The 22610-nt window shown below is 44.3% G+C and overlaps 1 protein-coding gene across 2 annotated transcripts; it reads left to right on the forward strand.

Moving 5' to 3' along the window:
• The first annotated feature begins 356 nt into the window (after positions 1–356).
• Positions 357–21132, forward strand: slc9a8 (solute carrier family 9 member 8). 2 transcript variants are annotated; one of them, XR_008895561.1, is made up of 17 exons: positions 357–782; positions 1020–1204; positions 1879–1959; positions 3810–3868; positions 9034–9117; positions 10169–10270; positions 10653–10687; positions 11265–11408; positions 14178–14319; positions 14787–14892; positions 14996–15112; positions 15476–15558; positions 15661–15772; positions 16209–16429; positions 17128–17274; positions 17926–18703; positions 18784–21132. XR_008895561.1 is itself a non-coding variant. In XM_056590067.1 (16 exons), the coding sequence occupies exons 1-16, from the start codon at positions 598–600 to the stop codon at positions 18037–18039; spliced, it is 1917 nt and encodes a 638-aa protein (XP_056446042.1). In that variant the 5' UTR covers positions 357–597; the 3' UTR covers positions 18040–21131. The 2 variants fall into 2 exon arrangements, 1 of the variants encoding a protein (XP_056446042.1); XM_056590067.1 differs by having other exon boundaries at positions 17926–21131.
• Positions 21133–22610: the final 1478 nt, after the last annotated feature.

The following is a 22610-nucleotide window of genomic DNA, read 5'->3' on the forward strand; positions in this document are numbered from 1 at the left end:
TTTGAGGTCAGCAGATAGATAGCTGTGAGATTCTATCCAAATCACAAATTACTGTATACTTGGCGTATTGTCTCATAGCTTTATGAATGGGATGTCTTCGCAATGCACGTGATGCATGTATCATTATGTATGGAGGTGTGGAAATGTGGAAAGTAGTCCACAAAATAAATACCCTTGCAGTGAAAACCATTTTTCTATACATCTCTGCTGCGGGCAATTAAACGGAATACTAGAAACTACGTTACCCACAAAGCAATGGGTCTATTTGAAGGTATTATAGGGAGCTCTGGGTAATGAACCACTAAAATAGGTATTACGGGTCCCCGAAATATACGTGTAACTATGTTGCGAGAATTAAATTCATAATTACTAACTGAAAGAAATTAATAATTGTAACCATCATTGGATGGGCACTTATATATGATTTATTGATTCTGTATATACGGCTCATATAATGTAGGACTACAACCCCCACAAATCGTAACCAGGAAGTATTTGTTTTGACTAAAGAAACACGACTACACTGACGAAATGGAATTTGAAGTCTCAAGCAAAATATAACTAGCCCATATTTTGTTTTAACACGTTAATTTAAGGATGCATGATTCCCACTTTAATAGTTTAGTGTTGCTTTTGCTACTGTCTCTAAATCCACGCGTATGTCTCCTGGATGGAGTTCAGAGAGACGACCCTTCGGACCTGCAGGAAACACTTGGAACGAGAGAAGAACTGGAAAATGACATTCTCCATGAGGAAACAATACAGGATTTAAGCGATCCTCAGTACGGAAAGTTTAACTATTTACGTATCTGATAGAATACTTCGACCATTGTCATAGTCGTTAACAGCCAGCATGACCATTGATAGCTAATGTATAACCGAGTATCTTATAACATTGGCCGATAGTCTGATCTGCTTTCAGATCTTTAAGAAATAGTTATCATGTAGCAACTAGCAGCTACTGTTTACATCGGAGGTGGTGACTTCAATACAAATCCTAACACATGTCCCCTTTACAGCAAGTCCAATTACACATATAATAACAGCGATGGAACCCAGCATTTGGAAGCACTGCCCACCCGCCCCCCGACGCCTGCTCGACCCCCAACCCCTAAGAACATGTTGCCCGTGCAGACCGGGGTGAAGGCCCAAGAGGAGGAACAGTCCAGTGGAATGACTATATTCTTTAGTCTGCTGGTAATTGGTGAGTAGTATACAAGCCTCTTGAACAGGCTGTTGTTGACTATTGTTAAACTTTCTGCGAGAGTCAACTCAATAGCTGAAAGTCATGGTGCACTTTATCACCTTGACCCACCAAATATTTGGTGCAGTAAAGTAACCAATACATTGTCACCCCCCCGCCCCCCCTGAAAACCCATAGTTTGCTATCAACAGGCCTAACTCTATATCCGTTCTTTGAGAGGGCAATAGACCAGGCATAATTCTGGTTTCAGCCTACAATTTAGTATTGGGGTTCAACTATCTACCAACCTATTACCAATCTTGTATCCCGAGCCCAGCCTAGAATAATGGCCAACCCATCAGCCTTTCTAACTTTATACCTAATCTAATCTATCTCTTTAATGTACTGCCTGAACTCTTTTGCTTTATTATGATACTATACTAAGTTTTACTAAATAGTAACCTAGTACTTATTTGGAGGAGTGAACCCTTATGCAGCTAAATGCAGGTTATTCATCTGCATTTCAAGCTGTCTTCACAACTTGACACCCATGGCATGGATATCTGGTAATGATGGAGAACAAACAAAACACAATTGTCATTCATTGTGAAGCTCTTAGTAGATACTAAAGCAGAAAAGAGCTTTCTAACATTTAATAGTATCGTAATGCTATGGTTTGCATTCTTGTTTTGTAGGTATCTGCATCATATTGGTGCATCTGCTTATTAAATTCAAGCTAAATTTCCTGCCAGAGAGTGTGGCCGTTGTTTCAATTGGTAAGTATTAATCTTGACATCACGCACGCACACGCACACAACACACTGACCGACTGACCTTATTAATACACTTTGGATGAACTCTCAATGAGACAGGGTCATATTTAATATAGTAAACATAGTTGACATTGCGACCATTGTGCTTTCTTACAGAACTGGTATGAGCAGTTCCCTTATTTAACATTAATTTCCCTCCTCCCTGTTTGTCGTTGAAAAGCATTTTGTCCATTTTGGGTCCGACCTATGGCCCTATTCACATCTTGGGTGATCCGCTCACGAGTAGAGAGCTCTAAGTACAAAATGCTTTTTTTTTTCCAAATTTCATTATTTTAGCAGTGTTTAAGCAAATGTACCCTTGACACATTGACAGACAGCCTGCTCAACTGACAGCCGCTGCTTAAACAGAAGTATGTGGTCATTTGCATGCCAACGCCGTCATATTTAGTAAATCCAAATAATCAGATCCTTAAGCCGACTTTGTCCCCCACGTCTAAACATTTCAAAAGCCCATGGAGATAGATTAGGGCTGGGTCAACCATCTTGGGAATTTCGATATGCCAATGAATCGACTTGGTCTGTATTGTTATGATTTTATTTTTATTCTTCTTCTGCCTCTTCTTCTTCCTCGATATGCATGTTGAGACGCATTCTAATGGCAGGTGTGAACTGACACACTTAAGGCTGAGCACGAGAGATCGATAGTCTTTAGACGCGTGTTGAAGCCGACTGTGAACTGGGCCCGTGCCGCTGTAAACCACCAGCACTTCCATCGCCGCAATATATAGGCTGGCCAAAAAAGAATGCGGGTCTTGTGTTTAACATGATTCAAATTGACTTTTTCATTGTTTCTCCCTCTTTTGCTTTTGGTCATCTTATGCCATGTCTTCTGGGGTAATTTATTTAGTTTCCTCTTTGTTTACGAGCAACTTCGAGCAACTTCTGCATGAAAAGTGACGATCACTCGAACCCACAGCCAGGCCTTGGCCCTGACCCCACCAGTCCCCCTTTCCCCTTCCTTCAGCCTGTCCGGCATGATGTATCCCAGCCAGGGCTCCTCGCTTCCAGCATAGAAGAGAGGACCACTGCTAAAGAGAGATAACCACACAGCTTATTACAATCCAGCAGCGACCGCCATTCCTCTTGTCTTCCTCCCTCTATCTCTCTCTGACATCCTGCTCATTCTCTCTAAGCCCACCTCCATGTCGGCGGGGCTTGTGAAGCTTCGAACCTTCTAAGACACAGATTGGTTCTCTCTGGTGTTTTATTTCAGGCCCATGACATGCCCCTTGTGTGTAACAGCCTCCGTTTCGAAGCATTTTAATTTCTAATGAGTTGTGTAACGAGATAAAGCTAAATACCTTGCATTCAACCCAGGGGCGACAAAAGCTCTTCTGTATTTGGTCCCTAATCTAGAGGGACAATACGACCAGAAGTTTCGAACGCACCAATGGGCTTTCAGCTCTGCCCCTATGTTGATATTGTCTCATTCTTTTGTTAAAATTCTTTCTGAATAACGCTGGAATGTCAGGGGAGATTGTTGAGTGTTTTCTGTGACCCGTCTTAAACCCCATTTGTTTGACGTAAATTGAGGAAGTGTTTCTAGGTAAATCGAGAATGGTGTTCTAGGTAAAAGGATTGCTTAATACCTGGCCCACAGCAGTTAATACATTGTTGTTGAATGTAGTCAAGTCAACTGTAACAACCTTGGTTCTTAATTGTAATTTATTGCATATAAAAAGTAGCTTGTAAATAACACCTCATACATTAATTCGAAGTTCATTGTGAGTGCTTTGTTACAGCTGAATAAATGTTAATAAATGTCCTTTTTCTTGTCCTTTCCTGTTTTCTAGGAATCCTAATGGGAGGCTTCATCAAAATAATAGAGTTTAAGGAACTGGCCAATTGGAAGGTATGGTCGTTTTTAAGAGTGTGCATCTCTCCATTATAGGACGGTCCGATACATATCTAGAAACATGCGCTACAATACGATTCAGGGACGATACAATTTAATATGGAACTATTTGATTGGTCTGAATATCTTTTCTTTGTCGATCGATCTGATCGGTAGAAAAATAAGTAATTTTTGCAAGTGATGTGATTGGTCCAAAATAGCAAATTATTGCGAGCGCTTTGATTGGTAGATTATTTTATTTTTTTAGAGCGATCTCTCAAAAAAAAAGTACTTTTCCGACCAGTGAATCAACTTTTTTGACCAATCAGATCGCTCGGAATAAAAGAGCCATTGCCTAGTTTCAAATATATATATGATATAGGGATCATGGAATCTTAGGTTTCTTTATGGCATGGGAAAAAAATGGAATACAGATTTATCATTTTAGAACTACTTGCTGTCCTACACAATTACAAGTAGCGAAGCTTTTTTCAATATTCCCATTCTCACAACTCTGGATGGTTGTTACCTGCTTGTGAGACGCAGACGTAGGCGCACGCGCAAACATCCACAAATACACACACGGATCCGCCCACTTCCTTGAATTCCAATTTTTGGATCCGTATGGAATCGGAATGTTTGAGTTTACAGTGCTGTGTTGATATCAGGCTAAAGCTTCACTCAACCGATTTGCAACGTTTAAATCGGTGCATCAACCGATTCTTGGTCATTTGAAATCGATTCAGGGGCCAACGTATCGATGTTGTCGCATCTGTGTTAATCCAACCGGCTACCGATTTGTATCGGTGAATCGCAACACCCCTAGTAGTTTTGCTGACTTAGTTTTGCTTTGCTTATCTGTTAAGGGAGACATCCCTCCTGTGATATTAGAACAGGCTTTACATTCTGGGGATCTGTGTGGTTTGCCTAATCCACAGTTCCTGGTCAGAATAAGGTGTGGTCGGGCCTCTTTTAGATATCTTGATTGAGATTTAGCTTGCAAATCCTTGTAAACCTTGTTTGGATAGCATCATAATCAACCAAAATATCATTGTTTATCCAGCCATGACTTTATATAGTTGGTCCCGGGCCCCAAGCTTTTGTCCATAGTTTACCTATCCATAGTGAAACAACGTCTACCCTTCCAGCGCGCTTCTTGTTCCGCATGTGAGGCCTCCTCTATTTATTTTCTTTCCCTCCTGATTCTCACAGTCTTTGATTAACATTCCTTGTTCTCTGCCAGTCAGCGAGACGGCAAGTGAGCAATAGAGAGATTGGGAGGTTATGTAGTTGTTTCCGCCACACAGGGGCCCCATTGTCCCGACGGCTCTGGGGGCCCCTGGCTGTTGCTGAGTCATGGGAGGAAGCTCTCCCAGTAACCAGAGTCGGGTTCCCCCCCCCCCCCCTTGATTTACCCGTCCACCACCAGGGTACGTGCTGGTTTATCGGGGCGTACTTACGCCCAGGTGTCTCTAGTGATGGTTGGCTCTGACTTGGGAACTGGCACCGCAACCGAACACTTATCTATAATTAATTTCACCTCTTATTTACCGTAAATGGGTCAGTCCCATCGCGGTATGCATATCAATCGTGAGGGTTGGCAGTGTGTAAACCATGTCAAAGTGTTATGCATGATTGCGACCCCTACAAAAACTGATGTGTTATCGGAAGGCTCCTGGGAGCAAAGAGCAGTGTAAACTGTTCAGAGAGATTCTGTCAATCTTATCTTTTCCCACCACAAACCCTTTTACCACTGTTTGTGTGTCACGTTTGCCTGAGGCGTTTACCGTACGCATTCAAACACAGTCACACACTCACCTGCTAGTTTAGCATGGAGCAAGTTTGTAGATGGCATCCCTCTCACCCACTCACCCTACCCTCTCACTCACCCTACCCTCTCACCCACTCACCCTCTCACTCAGCCTCTCGCCCACCCGTATATATCCTTGGGTCTTCATCTGGTGCTGCTAGCCTTTGGTCGGCCAACTCTACAGATGTGGAGGACGTTCCAGGGCTAGCCACACAGTCCACACAAAATTCCTCAGCGACCACATCCTGTCATGAGGGAGCTCTCTCTGCCAAACGCCCCGTTTCACTCTAATTTGCTGCCAAATCACTCTCGGCTCCACTCCCACCTCTCTGAAACATAAACATAGGCTATACAGCCCCCCCCCCCCCCCCCCCCCCCACACACATCTTTGTGCTCATGACTGATTAAAAATGTGTGTTTGTGCCTGTGTACTGCCTCTGCGGAGCCCACCATTCCCCTCTGGTATTCCTGTATCTGTTCAGGCGCAACGGAGAAGCGAAAGGTTTTTAAAAAATCCCCCTGTGCCCAATAAACAGTTAGACACACACACACACACACACACACACACACACACACACACACACACACACACACACACACACACACACACACACACACACACACACACACACACACACACACACACATGGGGAGAGTGATTTTAATTGTGGTTTCAGGGGGCTTTCTCCCAAGCAGTTATGTCACTGCTGTGTGTCAGCAGCTGCACAGGGGCTGCAGGGAGCCTGTACTCCTGGGCTGTCTCCATCAACGTTTCTCTCTGACATGCATTCTCCTCATTTTGGTCCCCCCCCCTAACAACAAACACACAATAAAACACCAACTGAGTGAACACAATGTAGTTTTGGTTTTTATTACATTTTTTTCAATGTGTTTTATTTATGTATTCTGGCTGGTATTGAGCAGCATCAGCTATACACATTGTTTTCCTTGTGTGCATCCTTGCTCGTTCATGTGCTACGTTGGTCTTCACTGGTTACCCGGAGCGATACCTGATGTTCATGCTCATGAAATATTTCATAATCGTCGCCAGGGAATAGTCAGGCGGGGGTTCAAACATGAATCGACTCGACACTGCTTTACATTGTGTCACTTCTCCGACCTCCTTTTAAGGCACTCAAAACGACCCTTCTGTTGGCCGAACGCTGTGCGTTTATTCATGTGTCGGTGCAAATACACATTGCTAAGCATGTGCCTGTTAAACATGTGCAGGGATGCGTGCAGGAGTGCATCTGTGTCTGTCGAGAGCTGTGCTGCATGCATGGCCGGCTCTCTAACGACCACGTCTGTTCTCCAGTCTCTCCGCGCATCGTGCATATACAACGCTGCCCTTTCACTTCACCTAGGGCTTCAGAGCTAAATGTCAGGTTGGAAAGTGATAACCCAAAAGTGTCTCGGGTACTTTCCCCTCATGCAGTGGTTTTCCTGGCTCAGAACGGGGCTTTTCGCATGACAGTAAGCATGAGTGGTCCGCGTACAGTTAAGGCTATGAGTCTGTTTAGTCTTATTTGACCATTTTTAAATTTCAATTGTTAAAAGCCAATGTTCATTTCTGATAGCTCCTCATTGGTTCGGTGTTTAAAGATCACAGGTTCATGAAGCTCTTTCCTTAGACCATCCTTTTAAAAGCAAAATAACTCAAATGAACGCCATCCCCACCAGACCCCACTCCTCCTACCGTTCCTAACGTTCTCCATCCTTCACCTTGTGTCTGTCCACCTCATTTAGGCATTTAAAAAAAACTCCTTGCCCTGACACCGTTTAGATACAACCCTGTGAAAGTACGAGTGGTCTTTGACGTTATCTGTGCAACTATCAGAACAATGGGCTTTGAATCTAGTTTGATGCCCACTGATTATGCTATGGCGACCTGGTAAGACACAATGGTACGTGCAGGGTCTTTTGAGTCGTCAGCAAGACTGCGAGGTTTAGACTTACTGAAGATGAACCGGCCTTGACAACCAAAACATTGCTGTCAATTCTGGTTCAGTGCTTAACTTCACAACAACCTAAATAGGAATAATAACCAACAAGTGAACAACACTGAACAATCGCACCTAACTCCTACAAGACACTGAAACATTATACAGTAGTTGTAAGGTTAAACTGTGTAACCCCATCACTACAATATTCTGCTTACTCGCACTCACCTATTTGGCATGTCATAAATAGTGAATCAAATGTCACAGCCGATTAAATGGTCATGCAACCTGAGGCTTTCCTTCCTTACACTAAACAGGGCATTTAGGAAGAACATTTTGTTTAAATCCGGCAGATACCGGCAGATACAGATTATTAATTTGAGTTTGAGCATTTCCAACTTTGTGTACTTTACCTTTACTCATGGCATCGGCGCCTCTGGCTATACCTCCGATCAATGTAACGTAATGTCTTACAAGGAAAACATTGATGCCAGAAATTGACATAATTCATGATCTATCCTTGTGAACACATTTTATGTGGATTTTGATTGTAAAATGTTATATTTCTCTGTCATATTTTGTTAAAAATTAATTATAAGACATAAATATTTGAAACAAAGCTGTTTTGACGTTCTTCGCCTTGCCCTGAATCCCCATATGCCCCTATGCTGACAGAGCAGGAGCCACACCCCCATGCTTCCCCATTCACATGAACAACCAGCCCTGACGCATACAGCTAAACAAGGAACTAAAACCGTATGGGAGGAAGCTCTCACAGAGTCTCCTGTTTGCATACACAGTACATCACAGGGGAGGTCACACATCAACACCCGCACCCATTTTACCCACATTTATTTTAGCATCCGCCATTAATGGTCCAAAAAGCACAAGACATTTCACTTGCGGCGTAACGTACCACAGGATCCATCTGCATGGACAGATACACTCGCAGCATGAGTGTAATGCAGTGACACATGATGCCTACGCCAGTCCCTTTAGCTGAGAACCAACAATGATTACATTATTTGCTGCGTGTGCATGCGCCCGTCTGCATGCACGCGTGTCATTTGAGGTTTCTTCTAATCTACTGAACATGGTGTGGTTATAGTTGTTATTCTTCCACTACAAGCTATTGAAAATAAGTTCAACCACTTAAATAGAAACATGTGCTCCTCATTTTAAGGGCAATTTAAAACATAATGGTGTGTTCGCTGACTTCTTAATGCAATTAACCCTGAGCAACCTAAAGTTATGGAATTAATTGTGCTTTAAATCAAATATATTTAAAGCACATATATATATGGCGTTTGTGTCCGACCATTCATCCCCAAGCATTAGCTTGGTCCTTTCAGACCGTGCGATGCACCTGGTTCTGTTGTACAGGTGTGCCAGGCCTAACCCCATGCTCCTTTTGTCTCTTTGTCTTTTAAAAGGAAGAGGAAATGTTCAGACCCAACATGTTCTTCCTCCTGCTCCTGCCGCCAATCATCTTTGAGTCGGGATACTCCTTGCATAAGGTGTGTTTAAATCTTGTTTCCTAGCAGTGTGCGGCGGTGCGCTGACTGAGCCGCTGGAGCCTTTTGTGCACTGTGCTGCAAGTCGGGTTTTCCCTGTATTTTTCAAAAACGACTCGTTTATGAACAATTTTCTTTGATCTCTTGTTGACGTGACCTACTTCCTGGTCTCCCCGACTGCAGAAACCATTTTTTTCATTTCCTATGGAGCTCGATTGACCGGTTTTGCATCCGACCGAGTGACTCCACCTGTTCTTAACCTGAGAGCACAGCGAGCCGCTGAAGGGAGCACACAGATACGGCTCATCTCATTGTGTATCGCTGTTATCTGTTCATGATTTGAATTCCTTTCATAGAACCCCCTCGGTGAACCCTTATTCCTGTTGTTGCTAGGGTTATCATTTTGCCTTGCGTTTATCAAGTATCTGTAAGCCGGACTAGTGTTCCTCTGTGTCTCTGAGTACATGACGTGAGCGCTTCACCCGAATGGTTCACCCATTTAAAAATGGACAGTCCAGTTCCTTCCTTGTAAATACTGACTCAGCCAGAATATAGAGCCAGAGTTTAATGAAACAACACTTTCAGTCCAATCCTGGGTTAAAAAATCAGATAAAGTGTATAATGTAATAGTACAACCCTTTGCTCTGCAGCTAGACCTAGTTTTGTTATCTAACAGGAAAGAGCCAGGCCAGCAGTGCTTTTCCGGCCTGCACTCACTGGCCGGCCGGATGTTCAGATGAGTTCAGATGATAACCCATGGCCTTGCTATTCATATAGAAATACAGAGCACTTTGATTGGAGTAGAGTACTTTTATTGGATTTCATTGTTTTTCCAAGTTTTTATAAGACATGTGGTAATAATACTGATAGAGCCATTAAAAAAACGATCATCTAAATGTGCCATGCTAACTTCCAACATCCATTCCCCCATTTGTCTGGTTAATTTCAAAAGAGCTCCAAGAGATCAACTTTTAGTATAATAAGATATGAATAGTAATGAGTTAGTAGTTATTAGTAATGTTTGATGTATGATAACACGTTCATGTTTGTCCAGGGCAACTTCTTTCAGAACATTGGCTCCATCTGCCTCTTTGCTGTGATCGGCACAGCGATTTCTGCCTTCATTGTTGGAGGAGGCATCTACTTCCTTGGACAGGTGTGTGGGCAGCATGTATTTTATCGTTTAGAAGTGGGATATCATCAGGCGTGGTTGTGATTCACGCATTAACCCCTGGGAGTGTCACTAGGTCGGGGTGCGTTCCTCCAAAGTTGATTTTGTCCGATCATTTCGCCGTAGGCCAGCTGGCCCTCCTCCAGTGCAGCGGAAACGCACTTCCCCAATACAAAGCAATGATTTAACAGGAATTTCCAGTGTCTGTTTCAGTGTCAATCGGCCCTTTTTAGATATGCAGTTTTGGTTTTCCTTTGAGAATAATTCTTGATATGAGATGTCTTTGCACCATAGCTGTGTCTGTGCTTCTCTGTGATGGTGTCTATGTGGAACTCAACCAACCCCCTCCCATTAATTTCTCTCCAAGGCCGATGTGATCTACAAGATGAGCATGACGGACAGGTGAGTTTTTATGGGGCAACATGATGACCATACTGGCTTCTGAATGTTGAAGACGCACCCATGTTTCATGAATCATAAGCAAGTAAACTGCCAATCACGACAACTGACGTAATTGTTTAATTATAACCAGTCCTCCGGATTGCAACAGACAGCGTAGGAGATGCTGCGGTGGCCTTTATTGGCATGTATTGTGCTGGTATATGGTTCCTGGAAAGTTTTCTAATTAGTATTTAATAATATATGTAGCTGACAAGCTCAAATCGGGTTATTTCCCTTTTTTTTATTAATCACCTATCATGTTGCTGAAGGCTAGAATCTGTTAGTGCTTTAAATTGGCATACAGGACGAGCACATATTAAATGTAAAAAAGTTAATTCAATGTTGACTGGCCACTCCGCCCCTTTCAGTTTCGTCACCACCCAGTAGTTCTGCTATAACATAGTAGGACTGCTGAATCCAGAAAATATCCATATACATATGAGTATAGTGTACATCCTTTTGCCAAGTCTCTTTGATGTTTCACTAAAAGCCTACACCATAGCAAAGTCCTTCTGTCTTCTGTCTGTGTCCGCCGTAGCTTTGCCTTCGGGTCGCTGATCTCCGCCGTGGATCCTGTTGCCACCATCGCCATCTTCAACGCCCTGAATGTGGACCCAGTGCTCAACATGCTGGTGTTCGGCGAGAGCATCCTCAACGACGCTGTGTCCATCGTCCTCACCAAGTAGGCCTCGCCTCAGCCTCCTTCCTCCTCCTCCACCACCTTCCTCCTCCTCCTCTTTCCTCCTTCTTCACCTACGCCTCCTCATCCTCTTCTGACTCCTTCTTCACCTTCTTCTCCTCTTCCTACCCCTTCTTTACCTACTCTACTTGTGAAGCCCCAGGTTATTTGTCGACATTGTCTACGTCGAGATGTAAATGAGCTTTGATATTTGTTCAACTCAACTCTCACATGAGTTGATTACGCATTCTGAAATTGGGCAGTTGGCCCTGAATTGACACCCATAATATCCAAAACAAGTTTTAGAGCTGCGCCCATATCTGCATTCAGTGTTTACCGTCCACTGCCCATGCTGTCATTCCCAGACAGAGACTAAGAGGCAAGCAGTTAGTACTGTTGTATGTTAAATGTTATTTTAGATAAATTTGTGTTCAGTTGACCATCCCGTCTACGTACATTCTGACATCAAAAAAATGATGATTTTTAATTTTTTTAATTTTTATTCCAAAGTGATCCATGGAAGATTGTTCTGAATCAAGAATTCAAGTCAATGCTTCTGCTGTGTTTCAAATCAGTAAACGAAAATACACCCTCTGACCATTCCCCTCAAGACTCATTGAAATGTATCCCTGCAATCAGAATTCAGAATTATCCCACTGCCTAAAACGCACATAATTTTAATGACTCGATTCAGTCTCCAAGTCTGTGAGCCAGCGCAGTGGCTTGTAAACACAGAATCTAAGCCTGTGGATTTCTTCCTTTGTGGGCGCTATTGGAGGAAGCTACCTGGCCTGGGCTGTTTGTATGCGCTTACCTGCGTTGGACAAAAAATACTGCTATGGTTTCTGCCATACACCTGTTAAGAATATAATGGATGTCAGTGAATGTCCAACCAACCAATTTGGTTACGCGTCGACATCGCGAGAGGTGCAATAAACAAACGTCATCGCTGATAATCTCATCTCTTATCTCTGAACATCTAAACATAGACAATGTCATCAATCAACTTGGGTTCCACACACGCGCACAAGAATGCACAAACCCTCAAACACACAGTTAGGTTATTTGTAGGACTTCTAGTATATCTCGTTATTGTCATAGATTTTAGATCATATTGATGCAATTCATTTGTATAACATCAGACTACTCTGAAACAACTAATCAATCTCTATTAATGATGATTGCTGAGGGCTGCACAGACACAACTAATTCAACTGATCCAATAACCATTCATAGTGCAAAGTCACTTATTCGATATCTCTAAAGTGGCGGGTACGCTTCGGACCCAGGACGCCTAAGCCCAGTAGTGAGGGTGTGGTAAAGCCCAGCTCAGTTAAGGCTCGCATTTCCACCGCCGACAGTACCCTTATGGTAGGGCAGGGTTTATGCCGTATGGCGATAGCCGCGGCAATTACATAAGCATCGTGATCGCATAGCAGCCCGACACTCTGTAATGTGCTAATAAATCCAAATAAAAAGAAGAACGCGCACAATGAACAAAGAGCAACAATGTAGGACGTCCAAGAAGGATGGTATACTTTTGCGCAACATTTTCTTCAATAAACAAAGCTTTCGCCGTTGTCCAGAAATATCTTGCGGGTGATGCGTTTGTCTCTTATTATCCCCCTGTCACACGGAAATGCGATTCTGTCGACCAATCAACGGACGGCGTGTGTAGCTCAAACTTGCCGGCACCCTTTCAGCCGTCTCAGTACCCCAACGGAGGTGTACTGTGAGACGAGTACGGCCCAATACGGCTCAGTTCGGTTCACGCCCACTTTTGGTGGTGGAAACGCGATCCGTGCCGCACCTTTGCAGACTGAACCGACCCGCACCCTCCGGTGGAAATGTGCCATTTAACTATCTCTCCTTCTTTCTCTCCTCTTTCTTTCTGTCTCCCGCTCTTCTATGTAGCTTATTGTCTCCTGTATCTCTGTCTTTATTCGTCATCTTCTCTCTTTCCATCATTCCCCGCTAGCACATTCCCGTGAGTGACAGCATCTTACAAGGGAGAGGAGCGGGCGACGAATCACGCGTGACGCTGACGACGCCAGCAGGCGTTCCTCACCCGCACTAAATGTTCACCACCAAAACTGATTGCATCTCGTCGTTATCTCGGATGTCGCTTTCCGGAACTCTAGTCGAGTCCGATCCTAGGCCGTGTTCCGATGTGTTGCGACACGGCATACCGTCCACTATCTGTTTCACAGGGTTAGGCACATTCATTCATGGCACTCTTGACAGGTTTTAATCAAGAAAATATTTTCGCTACATGATTGCAACACACTCCCGAGAAACACGTTTTGACAGAAACCGGGCGGGTCTGATGTTTTCACCTGTCATCCTGTCCGTTTTTTCTCCCGCCCTGTCTTCTTCACACCTGGGGATGAATTATTAAAAGGCCGGCTCATTCACACGCACCCTGGCACTTTGTCAGCTGTTATCGCCTAATTTCCACTGGCCTTCCAGTAAACCTGGCCTCACCGTAAGACGTCTCTCCTTACCTGGCCACATCAGTCACGCGATCCGCGCAGGGCTAGCCGACAAAAGGTTAACCGTTGTGTGATTATGTGGTCAGCTCGGTTGTCCTCGAAACAGGGTTGACACAGCGGACGAGGACAAAGGCCTCGGCAACCACTCCATCTAGAGGCAGACCACTGTATTGCAGCAACAAGTGCATAAAGGTGCCCTCGTCGTGAATGAAGGCACTTTCTCTGTACGTCTCAGGTTTCACTTTTCTCCTTGCGTGTGCCTGTGTTTATCTTTTCGCAGTACAGCCGAAGGTTTCTTCTCCCAGTCCAACAACGCCACGGTTTCGGGCTGGCAGATTTTTGTGCAGGCGCTGGGCTACTTCCTCAAGATGTTCTTTGGTTCCGCTGCCCTGGGCACTCTGACAGGACTCATCTCTGCCTTTGTATCCATACTGTGTGTGTGTGTGTGTGTGTGTGTGTGTGTGTGTGTGTGTGTGTGTGTGTGTGTGTGTGTGTGTGTGTGTGTGTGTGTGTGTGTGTGTGTGTGTGTGTGTGTGTGTGTGTGTGTGTGTGTGTGTGGTGGCTTTTCCCTTGCCAAATGGTAAATCAGGTCATCTTGATGTTTTATATCGAGTGAGGGTTTGGCATCCAAGTCTTTAAGATATTAAGAAACTCCAATATTACAGGAGAAATGTTGTATATTAAAGTCTCAACTGAACTAGTCAGGCAACTGAAAGTGTTTGCCATGACATCTAGTCATACTATAAAAGAGATTGTTATGTGCTTAGAAAATTAATTACGGCCCACCATTTTCAAACCTTTTCACTGCACCTGAAACGGATAGATAATCATTGTGTGTCTAATTGCTGTGATCTGCACCCATGATTTGACACCTTAACTTGTGGACCAGTGTCTCAAACACTTTGACCTCAGGAAGACTCCTTCCCTGGAGTTTGCCGTGATGATCATTTTCGCTTACCTTCCCTACGGCCTGGCAGAAGGCATCAAACTATCGGGTGGGTAACACCCATGTGATCAACGACTAAACCGATGCCGTTCCTGAGAGGACAGCATTTTTGGGGTTCTCTGTTAATGTCTTTTTTTTTGCCCTGGCCGCAGGCATCATGTCCATCCTGTTCTCTGGGATCGTCATGTCTCACTACACGCATCACAACCTGTCCCCGGTCACCCAGATCCTGATGCAGCAGACCCTGCGCTCCGTGGCCTTCATGTGTGGTGAGTCACCGTGGTGCCCCCTGCTGTCTGGGGGGGAACCTGAACATTAAAGGGATCATGCAAATACTTAGTTGAGTGAGAAACTTATATTTTTTTAGCTTTCTTATATATGAAAAATGTGTTGTTGTGAATCGCACCGGCTGGGTGACATTTAAATTTCACTTTACTATGCTATGACAATAAAGAGGATTCTGTTCTATTGTATTCTAAACAGTGGGATTTTATTCATTCGTTGGGAAGATTTACCTAATTCGTTTGATTGTTTTCTGCAATCCTTCCTTTTGCAAGTACCTCTTCTTGAGAAAAATGGCTGAATAATGCTTATTTTCTTCCAAATTGTCTTTGTTTTCTCCCCGCCTACAGAGACGTGCGTGTTCGCGTTCCTCGGGCTCTCCATCTTCAGCTTCCCGCACAACTTTGAATTCTCCTTCGTCATCTGGTGCATAGTGAGGACCCCCGCCACATGCTACATTCCCGCACCTTAAACGTTGTTCCCTTAACTCTGTGTGACCCTGAGTGGGACTGAGACCAAACCTTCTCTCCCCAAGTTCCTGGTGCTTCTTGGGCGAGCCGTGAACATCTTCCCTCTGTCCTTCCTGCTCAACTTCTTCAGGGAAACCAAGATCAGTCCTAAGATGATGTTCATCATGTGGTTCAGCGGTGAGCCAGTAGGACAAAAACCATCATGGCGACTATTTCGCCCCGCTATTGTGACTGTTTATTATTCATTGGGGTAATATTCAGTTAATATTCTTATGTGCCGAAGGTTTATGAAAAAAACTATTTGAACAAAGCAACTGCTTTCCATTTTGAAATAACGGCATGCAAAATGTATTCTGCTTTTATAATTGCTGGCCTTTTTCTTTTTTTTTTTAAATGCAAATGTGACCTTCACGATTCTTAATTGCATCACCCCGAAATCTAAATGTTTAAATTAATATGCGATTTAAGGGGCAGCCCGAGTTGTGCATGTCTTTAAACAGGTCCACGACGAAGGACCCTGTACGTGCTTTGACACATGACGTCAGCCTCCAACCTTTTCAATGGCGCATTGCACCACCATGGCCGCTCGTCTTATTGTCGTCTCATACCGCAGGTCTTCGCGGGGCCATCCCTTACGCCCTGAGCCTCCACCTGGGCCTGGAGCCTTTGGAGAAGCGCCAGTTGATCGGGACCACCACCATCATCATCGTCCTCTTCACCATCCTGATCCTTGGGGGCGGCACCATGCCTCTTATCCGCTTGATGGACATCGAGGAGAGCCAGACACGCAGGAAGAGCAAGAAGGACGTGACCCTCAGCAAGACGGAGAAGATGGTGAGGAACGGAGCCGCTCGGGGGTTCAGTGGGCGATGTGGGGGTCTCACACATCCGCAGGCACGCGTGCGCGCACGCACGCACGCACACAGCCATACACAGCCGCAGGCACGCACGCACGCACGCACGCACACTCTCACACACACTCTCACACACATGCTCACTGACTCACACACACACACTAGTGCTGTGGGGTTGGCCCTTAAGCCACCAGAACGTGTCGGCTTCGATCAACTCATCCACAACACTGAGTGGAAGTGAAGGGTTCTGAATTAGGTGTTTGTGGGTCTGGGGGGGTGACGGTCACTCTCGTTCTATTAGATCTGCAGTGCACAAAGTGCAAAAACTTCTCAAACTCAAGTATGTCACTGGTACTGTAGGCAGAACCGCTAGAGGAAAACTGAAAGGCTCTGGTCATCTACGAGCTTCACAGCTACTTGGGTTCTTAAGGATCCAGATTGAACCGCATGAAACGCCAGTGACACTGTGCCCAGTCTTTAATCACGTAGTCTTTACTATCAGTGCGCTTTGTGTGAACTCCTTCGTCTTCAAAGCCCACCATTGCACCATTAAACATACATATATCCCTCTCTCTTCTCCCGCCCCGCCTCTGTATCCCTCGCCTTTTCCTCTTTTCCCTGTGTTCTCTGATTGCCCCTCTCCTTTGTTTTCCCTCCTCTCCCTCCCCGTCCAATCAGGGCAACGCGTTGGAGTCGGAGCACATCTCGGAGCTGACGGAGGAGGAGTACGAGACGCACATCTACCAGAGACAGGATCTGAAGGGCTTCATGTGGCTGGACGCAAAGTACCTCAACCCCTTCTTCACGCGCAGACTCACCCAGGAGGTAGGTAGTGGTGGTGTGGGTGGGGGTATCTGTGTCTACGTGCAGAGAATGCCATACAGTAGGTGGTGGGTTGGGGCGTCTGTGTCTACGTGGGGAGAATGCCCTACAATACTGTTAATGGGCCTTTCCAATGAGCCGCCCCCCAGGGGTTGAGCCCCCTGCTAAGCCATTGGTGGAGATTGGGGTCGACCCCCCTCTGGGACCCTGCTTGCTGTTCTGGTGAAGGAAGCTCATTGGTTGGGCTGGAGGCGTGGCCTTGGAGCTATTGGGGGCGAGATAAGAGTGTAAATTGGTTTGTTGTCTGCCACAGCAGGCTGTGAGGGGAAGCTTAGATGCGAGGGGAATTTTGGTTTACTTTTTAAAACATTTCAATTAATAATTGTTTGTTTGTCAACCTATTGTTCAAATAATCACAACTGTTATACCTATAGGATCTGATTCAAATATCCATAGCTATTGTTAGAAGCATGACTCTGCTTTTAATGACTCTGCTTTTTATGAACGTCCTGGTCTTTAGTTTCAAACCCCTACGGCTCTTAGAGCTGCATAATCCCAGAATCCGCGGTGCTGCGCGTACGAGTGTGTTCCACATGCATCTGCATCACCGTGTGTGTGTGTGTGTGTGTGTGTGTGTGTGTGTGTGTCCCCTAGGATCTGTTGCACGGCCGTATCCAGATGAAGACTCTCACCAACAAGTGGTACGAGGAGGTCAGACAAGGGCCCTCTGGATCCGAAGACGACAACGACGAAGCCGAGTTACTGTAACACAAAACACACAAATCACACATTTCAGGGGATTTAATGGGTTATATGCGACTGTGTGAGCCTTATTTGGTTCAATGGGAATTTACGGGGTGTCTATCTGAACTAAAGGGGGGGAGAAAATGGTGGTTGTGTGATCGGTGTGTCTCGATAAACGGTCAGTTTGAACTCTCGACGGAGAGTTACTTCATTAGAAAAAGGGCGTTTACGTGTTTTATTTTTTTGGTTTTCCTAAACAGTTAGACATTGTAGTTGATGGCACTAGAATGGACCCGCTGTGATTGTTGAGTTTATTTTGTTGCTTTTTAACTAAATCGAAGGAGAGTTCTTAATGGAATCGGAGGGGAACCTCAGAGAGGGATGTTCTCCACATAAGCAATACTAGTGCATCTCCTGTCCTCTCATGTTTTGCGCTGCTGCACACTTTTTTATGCTATTCCACTCTATGCATGTCCTTTTTTTACATTCCACTTTGAAGTTCATCTTCAGAAGTTCATCAAAGTAGGATACGGGAATGCTGCTAATATTCTCCCGTTTCATAACGTCTTTTCTTTGAAACCATGTTCATAAGATTGTGGCAAAGGAATAAAACGCTTTGCTTTAATTTCCATGTTTGGAGCGGGAAATTCAAGTGAGTAGGCCATTGTAACCGATCGAGGGGGAGCAGGTGGTTGCTCTGGTAACCAGGTGGTTGCTCTGGTAACCAGGTGGTTGCTCTGGTAACCAGGTGGTTGCTCTGGTAACCAGGTGGTTGCTCTGGTAACCAGGTGGTTGCTCTGGTAACCAGGGTCCAGGTGCGCCCCGGTTACCCTTACATCCTGTTGCACTTCCGCCATGTACCCTATTATGGTACGCCAAAATGTTATACTTTTTTTTTGGACAGATTCATTTGTGTGCTTCTTGTGTCCTGGAAAGGTTGTGTTTCCTGCCCAAGTGTCTGTGGCAGGAAATTATCGTCTTATTTTAATGAACAATGTGAAATTCCAAAATGAATGAATGATTGGTGACGGTGAGGGAGTAATTGTTTATTTCTGACTGTATTTATCTTTTCTATTTATTGGTCACTCTTATCTATGTGATCTTGTATCGTTTCTTATGAGCTCCGTGAGCAGTACAGAGTTATAATAGAGATTTGTATAATAAATGAACGGTGTTGACTAATTTACCTACTGCAATCTTTTTTCAACCTCAACTGCCAAACCCCATGTGTGCTGACAAGGAGATACAAATAGTAAGACTAATTATTATATCTGGTAATTAATAATATTTGGTTACTCTGTTCTAAAAGGGTAAAGCAATTATCCATTAACTAACATGAGTTCATTCAGAATCAAGCATTATTTATAGCATTAGCTTGGGATAGGGTTAGGTGTAGTGTTAGGGTTAACCATATTTAATTACGTATGAATGAATACCTTATACATGAATACCATTATTAAATGAAAACTAGACCATTGGTTAACTGTTAATAAACTGTTCATTCATGCTTATTACTGCCTTTGTTAATCATGAGAAATCATTAATTAGTATACTCTTATTGTTAAGTGTAAAGTGTTTGTATATGGTATACTAGCTTAATTATAAACACTCTTGTCTGCAAGCATCTACCAAAGGTCTGGCATCCAGCTCCAGTAGACCTTGGGGGGTTCATCCTGGGCTTGGCAGAGTGTGATCTATCCTTCTGGTGCTTGCCAAGTCGTTGGGGGACTGTCAGGTCTTTTACCCGATGAAAGGGGAGCTTGTTTGTACTCGGACGTGCTGTCAGAGCATATGTCATCGTCCGCTGACAACCAGAGGAGAGGCCTTGAACTGATATGCACCAGCCTCTCTCTTTAGCCCCTGAATGCCTTTTATGTTCCCCCAATCGAGGGGCCGGCAGTCCACGGGAGATCTCGCCTCTGTCCCTAAACCGTGGCCGTGCTGCCGACTGAGTCTCGGCTTCAGTCCAGCAGCTGGATGGGAGCTGGCGTTGTTTTGACTTTCAGCTTCCCCGGAGAATCTTTAAACGTATCTCCTCCCTTAAGTGTGTCTGTCTGCACACTTAATGATGTTGTGGGTTTTTATAGTTGCTGAAGTGGTCAGCGAGGATTCATTTGGGATTTTAATAAACTCTGGAGTTTTTCATTAATGAGTGCCCCTTCCCCAGTCAATACCAACAGATAATCAACCAATGGTCTTCTTCATTTTGAAAATATTGAAAGTATAGAAGAGAACCCAAAACATAAAATGAAAAATCTAACTGAATTACTAAAGGAAACTAGGAAACTAAAAGGATCTCTAAAGTCACCAAGTCACTGTGAAATCCAAGTATTTTTGTATTATCCATTACGTATAGATGTGTAATGGATATCTATATCGTTTTTACATGGCCACCTTTTTTCTGTTTGCGTTATTACCGTCTTATTACAGTAAGAATATTTAACCAGCAGAGGGCACAAAATCCCTAGGATTGATTTGGGTTGGTCAAGTTTCGTTCGTCGCATGCAGTTGTCAAGATTTGACAACCAGAATATCGGGGGTAACAGAATTGTTACTTCACATACAGCCATATCTACAACAGGGATATTTATTATTATCTTTACAACACAGTTATTGTTACTCTCATCAGTTGTAATGAATCCATCCTTTCTTTTTCTCTTAATTCACATATTTGATATGCAAGTAAGCCTGACCAGTGATGGAACAGGCCACCCACTTGTGGTGAAGTGGGCGCTCCATCACGTCTCTCTTGTTAGAACTCTGCTACCCAGCTCCCGAGCCTTGGAATAACCACATTTTTCGAAACGTATAACATAAATAAAACACTCCAGGCAGAGCGAAACAGCGTTCTATTGGCTTTAATTTCCTTGCCACAGCGTGAGAGAGGCTTGTGGAGGTGGAGATCGGTTACCGTCAGCGGGGGTCTCGGTCAGGGGGTGCAGCCGTAGCGTGTGGTCTGAAGACACCAGGGCCTGGCCCCGGAGATAAGAAATCATTGCGGTTGGATAGATTAAGGATTGGAGACACACAAAACATTTCTCTCTCTCTGTGTGTGTGTGTGTGTGTGTGTGTGTGTGTGTGTGTGTGTGTGTGTGTGTGTGTGTGTGTGTGTGTGTGTGTGTGTGTGTGTGTGTGTGTGTGTGTGTGTGTGTGTGAGTGAGAAGATAACTTTGTTTTGCAATTGCAATTATCATGCGTCTCCTACAGCATGTTGGCCTTTGATTTGCGTTCTGGGGAAAGGGATCACATGTTCCGAGCTTTGACTCTCCCTAATTTGCTCTCTGTCTCGTAATCACTCAACCGGGGAATAAAAGTATTCCTTAAATCCAGATATTCTTAATCCTGTTATGGCAGACTTTCCGGACATGACTCTAATGATCTATGTACTGCTTAGGTGAGGAGACAATACTTGGATATATCAAAGGATTTCTCTCTGATTGCCTGAGTGAATTCTGAGGAGATTCCAGCAGGGTCGCTGGCAAGCTCTGGTCTGCGCTCCGAAATAAAGATTGAAGTCAAATACATGTTAGGAATTGACTTCAGGACACTGTTATATATTTAATCCTTTATACGGTGGACTGCTCATTAAGTTTTGATGGAGCAGAATCTCCATTGAAATCACTTTTTCTTCATAAATCTCTGAATACAGTGAATGCCATTGGCATAGATTGCATGGTTTGGTTGGATTATTATAGTCAATAGTTGAAGATAGGAATGCAAAAGTGGCCTATCAATACAACAAGGCACACATTTCTACCCATTATATTTCTTATAATAGTTCCTCAGTTTCCAAGAATTCCCTCCCTCGGTCTAAGCGGCTGGCCGGGTCTGTTCAGTGGGTAGAGCGATGCTGGTGGAGCTGCCAGTGGAAACAGGCAGGGAGCAGTGAGTGGAGTACTAACTTTTGTAAAGCACAAATGACACTTGACAGCATGAGATTGTGCGTAAGTGAGTGTGTGCTGCTCGCAATGTGTACCATTAGAGTGTGTGTGTGTGTTTGTGAAGGGAAGGGTTGTTGGAACCATGATGTTCAGGTTGATAGATGAACACCATGAATAATTGGCCCTTATTGTTATGGTTGAAGTGTTTGTGGTGCTACAAAATTATTCATACCAACCGACCGTTTATTCAAATGAGATTTATTTGGTGCTATTGTATAAAAACCCCTTATACATTCACGCTGCCGTCCAGCCACTACAGCCTACATTGAGGGACGGAATAATTTAGCAGCTGGTTTAATCCAAAGCGACTTCCACTGAATTCAGATACATGTCAATCAGGACGGAGTTATGCATTTTGCCCTGCAGTCTACCTGCAGGGCAAAATGCGGGGAGATCGGATCAATCCCACTACTTAGCCTGGCAGTCTAACACCCTAACCCCACCGCCATGCTTACCAATGCAAGTGCATTCAAAGGCAATCGAAACGCAATAGCATTTGCTCTGACTGGAGGGGAGAGACAGGCTATTATTTGGCAGACCAGCAGTAATGAAGTTAGCCAAACATGCTACGGGCCACGGGAACTTCAGCCTTGAACTCTGCATGGATTTAAAGAACACAAGTGGCCTTATCTCGGCAACATTAGCTGTTGTCGA

This window comes from Gadus chalcogrammus, chromosome 1 (assembly GCF_026213295.1).
Source record: "Gadus chalcogrammus isolate NIFS_2021 chromosome 1, NIFS_Gcha_1.0, whole genome shotgun sequence".
Classification (NCBI taxonomy): Eukaryota; Metazoa; Chordata; class Actinopteri; order Gadiformes; family Gadidae; genus Gadus; species Gadus chalcogrammus.